Source organism: Cebus imitator, unplaced genomic scaffold, assembly GCF_001604975.1.
Source record: "Cebus imitator isolate Cc_AM_T3 unplaced genomic scaffold, Cebus_imitator-1.0 Scaffold48, whole genome shotgun sequence".
NCBI lineage: Eukaryota > Metazoa > Chordata > Mammalia > Primates > Cebidae > Cebus > Cebus imitator.
The window spans coordinates 6,315,976-6,330,504 of NW_016107363.1; the positions used below are offsets into that span (position 1 = coordinate 6,315,976).

The following is a 14,529-nucleotide window of genomic DNA, read 5'->3' on the forward strand; positions in this document are numbered from 1 at the left end:
GATGTCCCCAGCCCACAGTGAGATGGGACAAAGCTGGGTCTAGAACACCTGCTTCTTGGTCCTCCACCAGCAGCTGTCACTCCATAAATCATCTGTTCACATATTCCAAGTACTGCCTCTGTGCCGGGCATGGTGCTGGGCCCTGGGCCTCCAACCCATGCCTCCTGCCCATGCCATGAGGCCTGAAGGTTGCATTTCGGGCCATGATCCTGCCAGGGGCCAGGCTTCAGAGCCCAGTCACAGGCTCCATCAGCCAATGAGCCAGCCTTTCACCGCAGCACTAAGCCGTATTTCAGCAGGACTCCAAGCAGATGGAAAAAAATTAATAAATGCGTAAAATTCATTCTCTCTCCTCCTACCCCACCAAGAGTCAAGCTGGTGGATAATTATGGGATGGCTGCCAAAGGAGTTTGATCTTCCGCATTGACTTAGAGCATTTTTACTGCTCCATCTGACAGCCAATTGAGTCATTTCCCTTTACAATTTTGTGGACTCTCTCTTTTCTGCAGGAAATCCGAAACTGTAATCAGGCCACAATTGGAACAGGGAGAAAAGGAGTGCAGAGCAGCTGAGGGAGGCAGGGGCTGAACCCAAGGGAAGGGGCAGGAGGAAGAAGCCACGTGTTTGCTTGGCTGGAAGGGTCATGGGTATTGGAGGAAATACAGTAACTTCAATAAGAACAGTATTAAGAAGTGCCGTGCAGGGAGCACTTGTGATGAGCCGGGACTGTGCTAAGCACTCGATCAGCTTAGACTACTTCATTTAATCCTCCATCATGTATTCTTCCACTAATATTGTTCTAGACCCAGGGGGTAAACTGAGGAGCAGGACAGACCAGGCCCTGGCCTTTGTAGAACTGCCATTCCAGGCAGAGGAGACAGACAGTCAACAGAGAAGTCATATCATTTCGTTGTAAACAGAGAGCCTGGGAACTGCTTTGCAGAAGGTGTCGGAGAGAGCTTCTCTGAGGAGCCTGAAAGATTAAAAAGGAGAGAATCATGCAAATATCGAAATATGAAATATGAGGAGCAGAGGGGAAGTTGGGGAGGGAACATCCCACGCAGAGAGCAGCAAGTGCAAAGGCCCTGGGAAGGGAAAAGGTGCTGTGACCCAGAAACTGCCAGGGAGAGGGAGGAGAGGGAACTGAGGTCCTAGCAAGGCCATTTGTCAGACCTTGTGGACCTGGGGGATTTTGTTCTGTTGGCAAGGCTGGACAGAACGCCTAATTCTTGACCCTCCACCAGCTGCAGTTCCATGAGGCATCTGTGTGTGTGCCAGGCACCGCGCTAGAGGAAAGGAAAGTGTGGCAAGTTTCCCTGACCCGCCCACCTCTGGGGAAAGGATGTTGTGCTTAGTGAACTGGTTATCTGGGACTTTCCAGTGGACAATGGACTTATCATTTGTGTTCTTAACAGCAGCACCTAACTTCTCTGAGGAATTGTTCGCTAGATGCTCTGCTCACCCTCACAGCCCCAGGCAGTGGGGGCAACTGTTACCCTACCTTTGGTGAAGAGACATTATAAAACAGGAGTGATGGCCAGACACAGCGGCTCACACTTGTAATCCTAGCACCTTGGGAGGCCAAGGCGGGCAGATCACGAGGTCAGGAGTTCAAGACCAGCCTGGCCAATATAGTGAAACCCCGTTTCCGCTAAAAATACAAAAATCAGCTGGGCTTGGTGGCGTACACCTGTATTCCCAGCTACTCAGGATGCTGAGGCAGGAGAATCACTTAAACCTGGGAGGCGGAGGTTGCAGCGAGCCGAGATTGTGCCACTGCACTCCAGCCTGGGCAACAGAGTGAGACTCCATCTCAAAAACAAACAAACAAGCAGGGAGTGACATGCTCTGATTTACGCTTTCACAAAACGATGGCTTCAGCTGCACACACACACCTTACTTCATTTAGCCCTGTGCAGTGGGAGTGCTTATTGAACACACACACACACACACACACTGTGCCCCCAAGGCCACACAGCTGTTAGGGGCAGAGCCACAGTTCAAGCCCAAGGTTTCTTCAGTCTTAACCTCTGCTACAAGCTGGCATCACAGAGAAGGAAGGGACTGGCAAATGAGGAGGAGGGTGACTACCGGGGGCGCTTTGAGAACTTGGCCCCAGGTCTGGAATCCGGCCTCCAGATATTTTCTTGGCCTGAGCACAGACCAGCTGGCCTCCAGCCCTCCCAGGCAGCCTGCTGCCCAGGCGTCTGCTCTCAGAGTTCCTGTTGTGGGAGAGCCCCAGACCCCAAGAGTCTTCAAAGGTCTATTATTAATGGGGCTGTCCAGCCGAGGCTGACATCCCCACGCAGCCCTCCCAGAGCTCTGCACCGCAGCCAGCTCCCGGCCTCCACTGTCTGGCCCTGTCTGCTGAGCAGTGCCTAGCAAGGCAAGAAGGCCAAGTCCTGCCCGCTGGGCCACCCGCCGCACCTGAGCTACCGGTGCGTGATGAGAGGACTGCCCCGCGTCTTCCTCCCTTTCCCAGCTGCCTCAGTTTCCCTTCCTGAGAGAGGCAGCGTTCTGGGAGGTGAGGAGCTGCAGGGACCCAAGAAAGGCATGGAAGCCGCCTGGGGACACTGGCCCCTCTGTCAGGATCAATCGCCCTAAGCCTGTCTGAGGCGCTCTGGGCTTAGGAGCAGCTGTGAAAGCTGCCTTTGTGCTGGGGAGAATGAGCCGCAAGAGGACAGGGGGCCCTGGCCCCGGGAGCCCCTCAGGTCCTGGCTCCTGAGATCCACGCCAGCAGGAAGGACCCCAGCCTGGTCCCTGCAGCCCACCCAGGCCTGGTGCCCACCTCGTGCCATGGGAGCAGCCCAGGGGAAGAAGGTAGGAGCCCCCAAGCGTCCTGTTGGGGCCTTGGACCTGGGAAGGGAAACCGGACCTGGCAAGTGGGAGCCCCGACCCACCTACCCTGGAGCTGGCACTGCCCACCAACCCTCCTCCTGGCACTCACAGCCAAGATGTGCAGCTAGAAAGCTGGTGGGGGCTCAGGGCAAAATCAGCATCCTATCCCTCCATCTCTAGGACAGACTTGGGGACAGCCGAATCTCTCTGGCTCCCTGGTACTAGCCACACACATCTCTACTTCCCTGAGTAAAAGCTCCCAGGGTACCCCTTCCCCACACCCCAGGAGAGTGTCTGACGCAGGTGGATACAGGGGAAAGATCTTAAAATTATTATGATGATTATTATAAGTTGGCTACCCAGCTGTTACCAGTTGTAGGGCAATGGGCAAGTTATTTAAGCTTTCTGTACCTCATTTCCTCACCTGTAAAATAGGGCCAATAATAATCACTACCTTGGAAAATCGTTGTGAAAATTATATGAATGAAAGTGTTTAGAACACTGCCTGGCACTGTGTAGAGGCTCTGCTCCTTTGTTAGTAGAATTCTATTCATGTTATTATCCCTCACCTTCTAAGCCTGAGCTCCCAGCTGGGGGTTTGTAAACAGCACTGCCTGAGCAGTGTTTCTGTAAATGCGCTCCTTGGCCCCCTGCATCAGCATCATGGGGTGGGGAGGAGGAGGGAGCTTGGAAACAGTCGCTTTCTCGGGGCCCATCAGACCTCCTGGATCAGTGGAGGCAAAGAGGGGAGGGGCCTGCGTGTACTCACCAGCTCTGGGGATTGTGGGATTGTGGCACGGGAGCTTACCGCTCTCCACCCACACCCCAGTACTGCCACCCGGGGCGTGGTCAGGCTGTGGCGTCCCAGCTCCACCACCCACCTACTGTGGCGAGGACCTGAACCCCGCGGGACCTCAGCTTCTTGTCTGTAAAATGGGGCTGGTACCTGCTTTGTGGGAGGTTCAGTAAGATGATGCCTGTGAATGCTTAGTGCAGTGCGCTACCCGACGCTCAGAGGGTCCCCGATAAACAGGGGACTCTGATCTTCAGACAACCAGGGATGACCTAGTCCATCAAGGCTGAGACACTCAGCGAAGTCATTTCCTAGCCAGGGACATGCAGCTAGTGGGGGAAAGAGCAGGGTGGTGGTGGTGTTACTTTGGAAAGGGGAGCTTTATGTCTCACAAAGCGTTGCAGCCTGCAGGGTGGCCATTCCGACAGGCCGGGAAACATGGCCTCTGGCCAGAAGCCAGAAACTGATACTTTGAGGAAGAGGCAAAGGGAATTGAAATGTATGCTGAGCACCGTGGCCAAATATACATATTCAATAAGCTGTGGGGGGAGTCATGCATATTTATGAAAGGAGAAACATGTGCATGCACAGTTGAGTTTCATGCCTCTTATGGGTCCTGTGTACAAAAAAGTGCTGGCCTTAGTGTGATCGGAGGGCAGAGTTTTCAGCCCTCTGATGTCAAAGATGAAGCAGGGGGCATGAAAACCCTCACTGTGCATCCTCTGCAGACTGGCTAGAACTGCTCGGTGATTGGTGGTCTCTTATCAAGAGAGAATGCTGCTGGGTTTTTGTGTCAAAACCCTAAAAGGGAGGGGCAGTTGGTTGAAATCAGCATGGAGTCTTTTGAAAAGGCCGGCTTCTGTTTAGCTCTTAGGGAAGAAAGTCTAATGGAGCTTATCAAGGAAGCGCGTGCGACCTCCCATCCTGCCATGGCCAGAAACTCAGTTTTCAAGATTTCTCTGGGGTCCACTTGGTCAAGAGGGGGTCCGTTCAGTCACTTGTGGGGGTTTAAGTTTTATTTTTATTTCTCATTTTTATTGGGAAGAATTTTGGCCCCACTCTGCTTGATGCCAAACAAGCCAGCCCATCCCACCCTTCCTGGTCCATAGCCCTGTCCGCCGCATCTTCATCGACCCCCACTTCAACCTCCCACAGGAGGCTGTTGATCGGGCACCTGCTGCCCTGTGCCAGGGTCTGTGTGGAGCTGGGAGCCAAGGATGAGGACAGTCGCTGCCCTTGAGCCCGTCCGTCCCTGTCAATCGCAGAGACTGACAGGCAAGCAAACAATAGGAGTGTGTGTGACAGTTGAAGCGGAGGGGACTGGGCACATGACCCCTGGGCCAAGAGTCAAAACACAACATTGTTGTGTCTATTCCTCTTAGGCAAGGTCTGGTCTTTGCTTTTAGGTGAAGTCACCTTTGTTCCCTGAGGAGTGTCAGGAGCATGGGTTTTGCCTAGAATTCTAAGCCCACACTGGCAGAGGATGGAAGGGATCACGTGGTTGGTTGAGGCCAACCAGAGCCCACCCTTAGAGTCAGAGATCCGTCCCCTAATGGCATGGCTGCTGCTCAATGGAAAGGAGGGTGGGTGCTGGACATTTCGTCGTAATGGCCCCCATGGAGGAGAGACGGTGTTCTCTCCAGCTGTGGGGTGGGCAGAGAGAATGGAAGAACACTGAAAGGGTCGAGGGTGTGACAGATGGACCACTGGGCCAGGAGTCAAAACACAGACACCTTTGCTTCTGTTCTTCTTAGGCAGGGCCTGACCTTTCCTCGGACTTGGCATTTTTTTAAATCTGCCACTATCAAGGGTACCAAGGGGGGTACCCTGGCCACTGTCAGGGTTTTTGCAAGAAGGTATTTTAACACATGGAAGCAATGCCTCTAACACTGTTTGGAACATTCCAGAAGCTTCAACAATTGACCGGTTGGGCATGCATTGATACTGGAGAGATGAGTGCAAGCCAGATGTCTGGATGAGAGCCACATTTTAAGCCAGCATTACCCAGCAAGGCCACAGGTCCTGGGGCAACAATGGGTTCAAGAAAAGCACCCTCAGACACAGCCAGTTCACAGAGACCAACAGAGTGTGGGCACGCCATCCTCCATGCCAATCAGCAGCGGCCAGTGCCCTCCCCAGGAGACAGGACACAACCACAAGCTTCCAGAGGCTGCCCCTGCACAAGTCCAGCACCCCAGGCTGCGATCGTAATGCCAACCTTAAAGGGGCTACTTAAAAAAAATGTTCCCGAGCACAACTCGCAGGCACTGCTGCTTCTGCACCAATTCATTCATTCAATCTTCAAACATCTCTTGGACGTGGAGAGTTTCATTACCCAGAAATCCAGAGGCATGGAGAGGTTAAGCAAGAGGCTCAAGGTCACCCACCTAGTAAGGGTGGAGTTAACATTTGACCCAGGCCACCCTTAGAGGCTGACCTCTCAAACAGCAAACCCCACTGCCAGCACTTCTGAAGGTGGAAACACAGCTCTGCCCACATCCCACCTGGAGCTGCTGTCGGGGCATCTCACTTAACCCCTATGAGCCTCAGTTTCCTCAGCTGTCAAACGGCATGACGATTTGCCTTCCGCAGTAGGCTGGGGCGAGGTTCCTGGTGCCCAGTGCCTGTGCAGGGAACAGCATCTTGTCCTGTTGCTGCTGCTCTAGCGGCTGCAGGTGGAGCTTCCGCAGGGCAGGCGGCGGCGGCACAGCCCCCCGGAGGCTTCGACACTTGGCTTTTGTTCTCTAAAACGTTTCTCCAAACCCAGCACCATCCAGGTTTTTCGTGGCCCTGGAAGAGTCCTGTCCTCTGAGCCTGTTGTTTACCAAGACACTCGTCGCTTTGCATTTGTCTTCATTAAAAGATAGTTGCCTTGACTGAAACAAAAGGGGGAAAAATGGAAGAGCTATGGCTAAATTTGATGAATGGCCTGAAAGGGCGTGTTCATTCTGACGGAGCCCAGAGGCACACATCTGGCTGTGTCCTGCTGACTCCCTGAGCAATTTTCCCCTCCAGTGATGGATGGTCCTCCTGGTGCGCGGGGCCGCCCAGCCCAGCAGAGGATTCCAGCTCGATGGGCCCAGCTCAGTGATGCATGAGGACCTCATCAGGAGGCTCTCGCAGCCTGTGCCAGCCCATCACCCCCACTCTGCCCACTGCCTCAGATGGCTTCTCTGAGGGCAGTGAAGCCTCTCATCTCACTCCTGGGGGCTGTGGGGACTTCACAACTGGGTTCCCAAAGGACTCCTGGACCCACAGTGGGAGGCTGGAGGACAAGAGGAGAAATGTGTCAGCTCATGAGGGTGAGAAAAATGTACCCCTCAAACAAAGGCAGAGCCCTCTTCCTGCCCAGCAGCCTCCCCACTGGGCCCTGGTCTCCAGGATCATTCCGGCCTCTCCACCTTTGCTCACTCCATCTGCCTGCCTGGAACCCCTCCCAGCTTCTATCCACTGCTAGCACTTCCCTGCGTTCCCCCTGCGTTCCAGCCTCAGGACTTGCCCCACCTGCTCTTGCGAGTCTCTGACCACAGTGTGAATTGAATTCCAATTGCACTGACACATATTCCATCCCGAGGTGTGAGGGAAGATGACGAAAAAGAAGAGGAGGGATGTCAATAATCCAGCTCCGACCCCACCAGCAGCCACTATGCTAAATGCTTTTTTTGGGAGGAGGGGTACAGAGTCTTGCTCTGTCACACAAGCTAGAGTGCAGTGGCACAATCTCAGTCCACTACACCTCCGCCTCCCGGATTCAAGCGATTCTCCTGCTTCAGCCTCATGAGTAGCTGGGATTACAGATGTGCATCACTACACCCGGCTAATTTTTTGTATTTTAAATAGAGATGAGGTTTCATCACATTGGCCAGGCTGGTCTCGAACTCCTGCCTTCAAGTGATCTATTCATCTCGGCCTCTCAAAGTGCTGGGATTACAGGTGTGATTCCCTGTGCCCAGCCCTAAACGCTTTTTCATGCTGTCCCTCCAGCATGTCCACAGCCCAGCAAAGTAGAGGCTGCTGTACCCACTTCATGGATGGGCACCACTCAGAACTGCTCTGCCCTTCATGCCAAGTCCAGTCATTGCTTGCCTGGGCCTCAGTGCAATTCCCAAGACCTTTGCCCCACCTGACACTGAGCTAGGCATATAATCCTCACAAATGCCCCATGAAAGGGCTAACACTCTCATGCCCATTTTACAGGTCAAGACGCTGAGGCTCAGCGGTCACAAGTAAGGAAGTGGCAGGGCTAGTAGTTGCACTGAGCTATGCCTAGCCAAGCAGCACTCTCTTGGGCAGGCCAGGTACATTGCATCCTGAGCTCCAGTTCCCCCCACCACCCTGCAAACCCCATTATGCAGATGGAGAAACTGAGACACAAGCTTCAGAGTCAAGGTTGTTTGGAAAGAATCCAGACTCAGGGAGAAGAGGCCTGGGGCCAAGTGGAGGCTCTGGCACTCTCTGGGTGATGTTTAAGCTCTGCTTTCCTGCTCTGTAAAATGGGGATAAAAACAGTACCCACTTTAGTATCATCAGTGTGAGAACTAAATGATCAAGTTCTTGACGTGCCTGGACGCATTCTTCCCCTTGGGTCTCAGTGTCCCCATCTGGGAACGGAGAGGTTTGGATTAAATGATTCCCAGTGCCCTCCCCAACCATGGTAAAAATGACAAACTCCAATTTTCTTTTGAGGAGGGGTAGGTGCTATTCTGGACCTTTTAGCTGAAGAGATGAGCGGAGCCCAGAAGTTTAAGACCAGCCTCGGAAACATAGTGAGACCCCATCTCTACAAAAAAAGAAAAATTAATTAGCTGGGTGTGGTGGCACACCGGTAGTCCCAGCCACTCAGGAGGCTGAAGCAGGAGGATTGCTTGAGCCCAGGAGGTGGAGGCTACAGTGAGCTGTGACAGCACCACCGCACTCCATCCTGGGCGACAGAATAAGATCTTGTCTCAAAAAAAAAAAATCACAACTACGTTTCTGCCTCAGACTCTTTGACCAAGGAGAACGTTCTTTTTTTCTCTCTTCTTTCTTTTGCTCATTATTCAAAATAGAGTTGAAAGAGAGAGAAAGAGAAAGACAGAGACACAGACACCGACACAAGAGCCAAGGCACAAAGAGAAAGTCCGCCAAAAACAGAATTGAAGAAACTCCAAACCTGTCCCCCTGAGTTTGCCCCCTGCCCCGACACCCTCCAGGCACCCACCGGGGCCCTTCATCACTCCCAGATGTTCTAAGACCTCAAAAGAGGAAGAGGTCACCGGGGGCCAAGATGGCCGCTTTTCCCCATCCTCCAGGCCTCAGGGCCAAATCTCATTTCCCAGATAGTAGAGAGAAGGAAATCATTTTAATTCTTTTTAAATGCACTATTAGTCCACCTCCTCCTAGTCCAATCTTCCTCATTCACGAATAAGAAATAAAATATTCGCCTCAGACGCCCTGAATGAGGGACCCTGGGCAAGATGGCCTCCCTCTCTGGGCTCCACGTCAAAGCAGGGAAGGTAGCTGTGTTGCTCACTGGTTTAGGAGAAAAGTGAGGCAGGGGAGAAGAGAGGGCAGCAACAGTCATTCTTCGGAGGGCCAACTCAACCCCAGGTGTAGAGCCAGGGCCTCATGTGAGCAGCATCGCTGGCTTCTCTGAGCAGCCTGGCATGGGTAGCATTCCCCATTTCACAGCCTCGAAGGGCTCAGACAAGATCGCACTGTGCAAAAGCAGGCTGGTGCTCAGATTCCTCCAGGTGCACCAACAGCCAAGGCCGTGCAAAAACCTCGCACAGCACAGCCAACCTGGGCCTACACCCTTCAGCCTCACTCGGTCCTTCCCAGCTGTAAAATGGGCACTTCCTGATCAAAAACATAAGAATGCCTTCTAATAATTGAACTTCCATGGAATCCCTACCACAAACCCAGCCACAAAGGTATCGGTGTCCCTGTGTCACCAAAGCAGACACCCGACTCAAAGAGGTTGAGTTCATGGCTCAAGTTCACAGAGCCAACAAGTGTCAGAGCTGGGACTTGAACCCCAATACTTCTGACTCCACAGCCCATGTTCTCATCGACTTGTTTTTCAAGCATCAGAATTGAAGCTATTCATCTCAAGCCAGAATAAATCTTCACCTTTTGCAAGGCAGAGTTAATAGCAGGCAGTGGCTTCAGTCCCCCGGGAGTAGCACCAAAGAGAGGCCTAAAGTTCAGGAGAATTTAATTTCTATCTTGAAAGGCTTTGGAGGTGGGGCAGGAGGGGCCAAATCAAAAGCCGGCTTTCTTGCAGGCAGAAACCCAAAAACACAGCTCCCTCCCTGGGCCCCAGGGATCAGCTTTCAGAACACTGTGTCTCCCAAACCGACATGAACAAGGGGCTTTGTGTAAGTGAGAGATCAGATCTCAGGGCCTGGGGTGGACAGAAAGGGCGAGGAGCTGGAACTTTCTTTTTCATCTAAAATCTAAGATGACAGAGGCTGCCCTGGGGAAGCTGGAAGAGCCTGACTTGGTCTAGGTGACATCCCGCTTCTCAGGAAACTCAGGACGGGGCCTGAGGTGTCCCATAGGGATAATGTCACGTCCAGAACACAGGAACTCAGAAGTCAGCCAGAAACGAGGTGGTGTCTGCCCTTTTGAGGGACCACCCGGAGATTTGTCTCTATCCACCTGAGCTCTGGGAACAGCTTGGGGTCATTCTGGGGTGTATGCTGTGGCTCATGTTGAGGAAGAGGCTGCCATAGAGACCCGAAGGCCCTGAACCGGCCAGCGTCTGTGAAGGTCCCATGATGACTCTGCAATCACGAGCAGGCCCTGTGAAGTGACACGTGTTTCCTGGGGTGGCCAGAACAAATGTCCAGAAACTGGGTAGCGGAAAACAACAGTTTACTCCTGCACAGTTCTGGAGGTTAGCAGCTGAGATCAGAGTGTCGGTGGGGTGTGCCCCTCGGGAGGCACTCAGGGCATCTGTTCCATGCCCTTCTCTTAGCCTTTGGTGTTGCCTGCAATCCACGGTGTTCTGCCTCGTCATCACATGGTGTGTGTGTGTGTGTGTGTGTGTGTGTGTGTGTGTGTGTACGTTCTCTTCTTATAAGGACACCAGTCAGATTCAATCAAGTTAAGATGAGGTCTTTAGGACTACAAGCAGATGTAATCAAGTGAAGATGAGGTCTTTAGGCCTACCCTAAAGACCTCATCTTCACTTAATTACGTCTGCTTTCCAAATCTACATTTGGAAATAAAGTCACATTCACAGGTAGGGGCTAGGATTTCAACATTCCTTGTGGGGGACACAATTCAGCCATAACAATGACGCCTGGCCCCCTGGACCTGTGGACTTGGTGAACACTCTTCTCGGGCACCTGAAGCTCTACATTCCTTTGGCTGAGACCCATCCATCCTCTGCCAGCTGCTCTCCTGGGGCCTCAAGTCCAATGTAGCTCCTGTCCAGCTGCAGTGGGTTCCCATATGGCAGAGCCAGAATGAGCTACTTTAATTCTGAATCTGATCCTCTCTTCTCCCGGGCAAAAGCCTTCAAGAGCAGTAACAAGGAAACCCACAGGCCCAGCTGGTCGTGCTCTGGGCTCCCTACTCGAGACACCCTGGGCTCCACAGGTGTCTCTGACAGGCCCATCTCTTCCCCAGCTCAGAGCCCTCGTCTCCACTGTTCCCTCCACCTGTGCACCTTTACCCAGGTCTCCTTACGACTGACTTCTTCTGGCTTCAGCTCAGAGGCAGGTCTTTTCTGTCTCTGTCACCCAGGCTGGAGTGCAGTGGTATGATCCTGGCTTATTGCAACCTCTGCCTTCAGGCCTCAAGTGATCCTCCTACCTCAGCCTCCTGAGTAGCTGGGATTACAGGCACATATTACCATGCCCAACTAATTTTTGTATTTTTTGTAGACACAGTCTCTCACCATGCTGCACATGCTGGTCTCGAACTTCTGGGCTCAAGTAATCCATATACCTCAGCCTCCCAAAGTGCTGGGATTACAGGTGTGAGCCACTGTCCACGGCCTCCTCTGTCTTCCCTCCAGCTAAAATCACCCCATGTTGTCCCAAGTCCCGCAGTTGCTTCACAGAGCTTGCCACCATCTGAAATTACCTTTTTTTGGTTATTTCATTAACTGTTTCAAATCTAGCTTTCCCCCATCAGCAAGTTGGCTCTGTAAGGGCACAAGAAAATCTTTAGACTCAAATGACAATGAAAATACCATATATTGAAACTTGGAGGAAGCAGCTAAAATGGTACTTAAGGAGAAGGTTATAGTTTTAAATGCACATCGAAAACAAGATTGAGAATTACTGAGCTAAACGTCAAAGTTACAAAGTTGGTAACAGAATAACAGAACCAAGCTAAAGAATGTAAAAGTAATGATAAAATAAGCACCAAAATCAAAGAAGAAAAATACATGACATTGAGGATGGCCAAAGGCTGGTTCCTTTAAAAAGATAATAGAATATGATGTAGCTGGCTTTCAGAAGCATCTAGAAAATATGGTTGAATAAAATTGGCTTGGGCCAGACATGGTACCTCACGCCTATAATCCCAGCACTTTGGAAGGGCAAGGTGGGCAGATCACTTGCGGTCAGGAGTTCAAAACTAGCCTAGCCAACATAGTGACCCGCCATCTCTACTAAAAATACAAAAATTAGCCAGATGTGGTAGTGTGTGCCTGTAATCCCCACTACTCAGGAGACTGAGGTGGGAGCATCACTTGAACCCAGGAGGTGGAGGTTGCAGTGAGCCGAGATAGCACCACTGCACTCCACCAGCCTGGGGAACAGATTGAATTGGCAGGGGGCAGTGTCTCATACCTGTAATCTCAGCACTTTGGGAGGCTGTGGTAGGTGGATCATTTGAGGCCAGGAGTTCAAGACCAGCCTGACCAACATGGCAAAACCCCATCTCTACTAAAAATATAAAAATGAGCTGGGCACGGTGACAAGCACCTGTAATCCCAGCTACTCAGGAGGCTGAGGCAGGAGTATCACTTGAGCCCAGGAGGCAGAGGTTGCAGTGAACCAAGATCACACCACTACACTCCAGCCTGAGCAACAAGAGCAAAACTCCATCTCAAAAAAAGAGAGAGAGAGAGAGAAATTGAATCATTGGTGAGTTCTATTAAACTTTAGAGCAATTCATCTGTTTAGTTTTAGACAAAGCCTTCTACATAATAGAAAGTGAGGGAACACTTTCCACTTTATTTTGTAATAATAAAAATAACTGATATCAAAATTAAACAAGGACAATGAAAGAAAAGTAAATTACAGACCAATTCACTCATGACATAGATTTAAAACAAAAAAACACCCTAAGCAGGACTCCAAAATCCCACAGCCAGAAATTCTTTTTAGCCATATCCCACTGACGCCTCCTTTCAGCCCTGAAATGGCCACGTGCTCTCTTTCCTTGGGAGCCAGAGCCAGGCCAGAGTCAACGGAAAGTTTCAGTGGCAGATTTTCCAGGGATCTCCCATTCAGGCTCAGCCAGGGGAACACTAGAGAGAGATTGACTTCCTCTAGTGAGTGATGCTGATCCGGTCCAGCCCACTGGCACTTCCCAGGCACAGCAGGCTCCAGGGAGTTGTGGCACCTGCAGGAGTCAGAGACAGAAGGCTGTCTGAGGCAGGTGTAACATATAGACCATGGGCAGGCCATAAGGGCTGGACTTCCCGCCTTCTGCCTCCCGCCCAGCAGTCTCCACCATCCCAAGGCAAGGACTCGGCAGCTGTGGGCAGCTGAGCACTTGAGAGGGTTGAGCCTCCCCAAGACTCACCTCTCGCAGGGAGATATAGCCCTAGAGTATCCAATCCTAGGGAGGGGAATATCAGGGAAGGCTTCCTGGAGGAGGTGCCATCTATGCAGAGTCCCAAAGGAAGGAGCCAGGCAAAGAGGAGAGCAACAGTGTTGCAGGCAGAAAGATCTGCTTGTACAAAGGCCAGAGGAGAGAGGCCCTGCTGGCACTCAGGGCACTGAGAGAGCAACTTGGTAAGGCCAGAGCAGCAGGCAGGAGCTGGGCAGTCCAGGACAAGGGGTGAGTGCTATAAGAGAGAGGACACAGGGGCCAGAGGTTGATGGAGTCTGGGGAACCAGGCCAAGGAGCTAGGCATGGGAGGGCTGAGGTCACCTCTAGCACAGTGTGAGAAGCCTGGGCGGTGAAGTCAGACAACCCACAGTTTGACTCTTATTCCCCTTCTCACTAGCTCTGTAACCTTGTCCACCTCCTTGACCTCCCTTAGCCTCAGTTTCCTCATCTGTAAAATGGGTCAGTAATAGAATCTCCTGAGCACAGTCCTTGACACATAGTGTGAGCTCAACAAATGGCTGCTTTTTTTGTTGGTGTTATCCAACAAAACAGGCAGCTGACTCCCTTGGACTGGACTTCAGGGCAAAGTCATGGCTGGCGATATGGAACCGCCGACCATCAGCAGGACGCGTCCTTCCAGAGAGGCAGTAACCGAAGCCCCAGTGGAGGAGGTACTGGGGAAGACAGCAGTCAAAACCGTTCCCTGCACACCCTCAATTCCCACATCACAGGAGTGCAGAGTCAACTAGAGTTGCTTTCTAGGAGGGAAGAGACCCACATGGCTGCTGGTGCAATAAAAATAAATGTGACTCCGAACTGTCATAAAGAAGACTGACAACAGGCAGGAGCGGGCGACGATAGGTGATTTGATTTTTTCCTCTTTATTTTCCAATACTTTCCACAATACTTTATTTTTTTTAGATTAAAAAGTGAACGTGGCTTCTGTCATTTTTCAAACTTTTCTTATTTCTTCATTTTGCAAATAATACATTCTTATTGTAGAAAAATGAGTAATATAACCACTGCGACACTGGCGTGAATCTGTGCAGATTTTCACCCTTCTACCTGGTTACCTGGGTCCTTCTTTTTTTTTTTTTTTTTTTTTTTTTTTTTTTTTT

The 14,529-nt window shown here is 51.5% G+C and overlaps 1 protein-coding gene across 1 annotated transcript in view; it reads left to right on the top strand.

Moving 5' to 3' along the window:
* The first annotated feature begins 2,105 nt into the window (after positions 1 to 2,105).
* FAM107A (family with sequence similarity 107 member A) overlaps positions 2,106 to 14,529 on the top strand; it is a 50,753-nt gene continuing 38,329 nt past the window's right edge. The window contains exon 1 of the mRNA XM_017527422.1: positions 2,106 to 2,820. Within this exon, the coding sequence (XP_017382911.1) occupies positions 2,797 to 2,820 (24 nt within the window). The 5' untranslated portion in view covers positions 2,106 to 2,796. The remainder of the gene's footprint in view (positions 2,821 to 14,529) is intronic.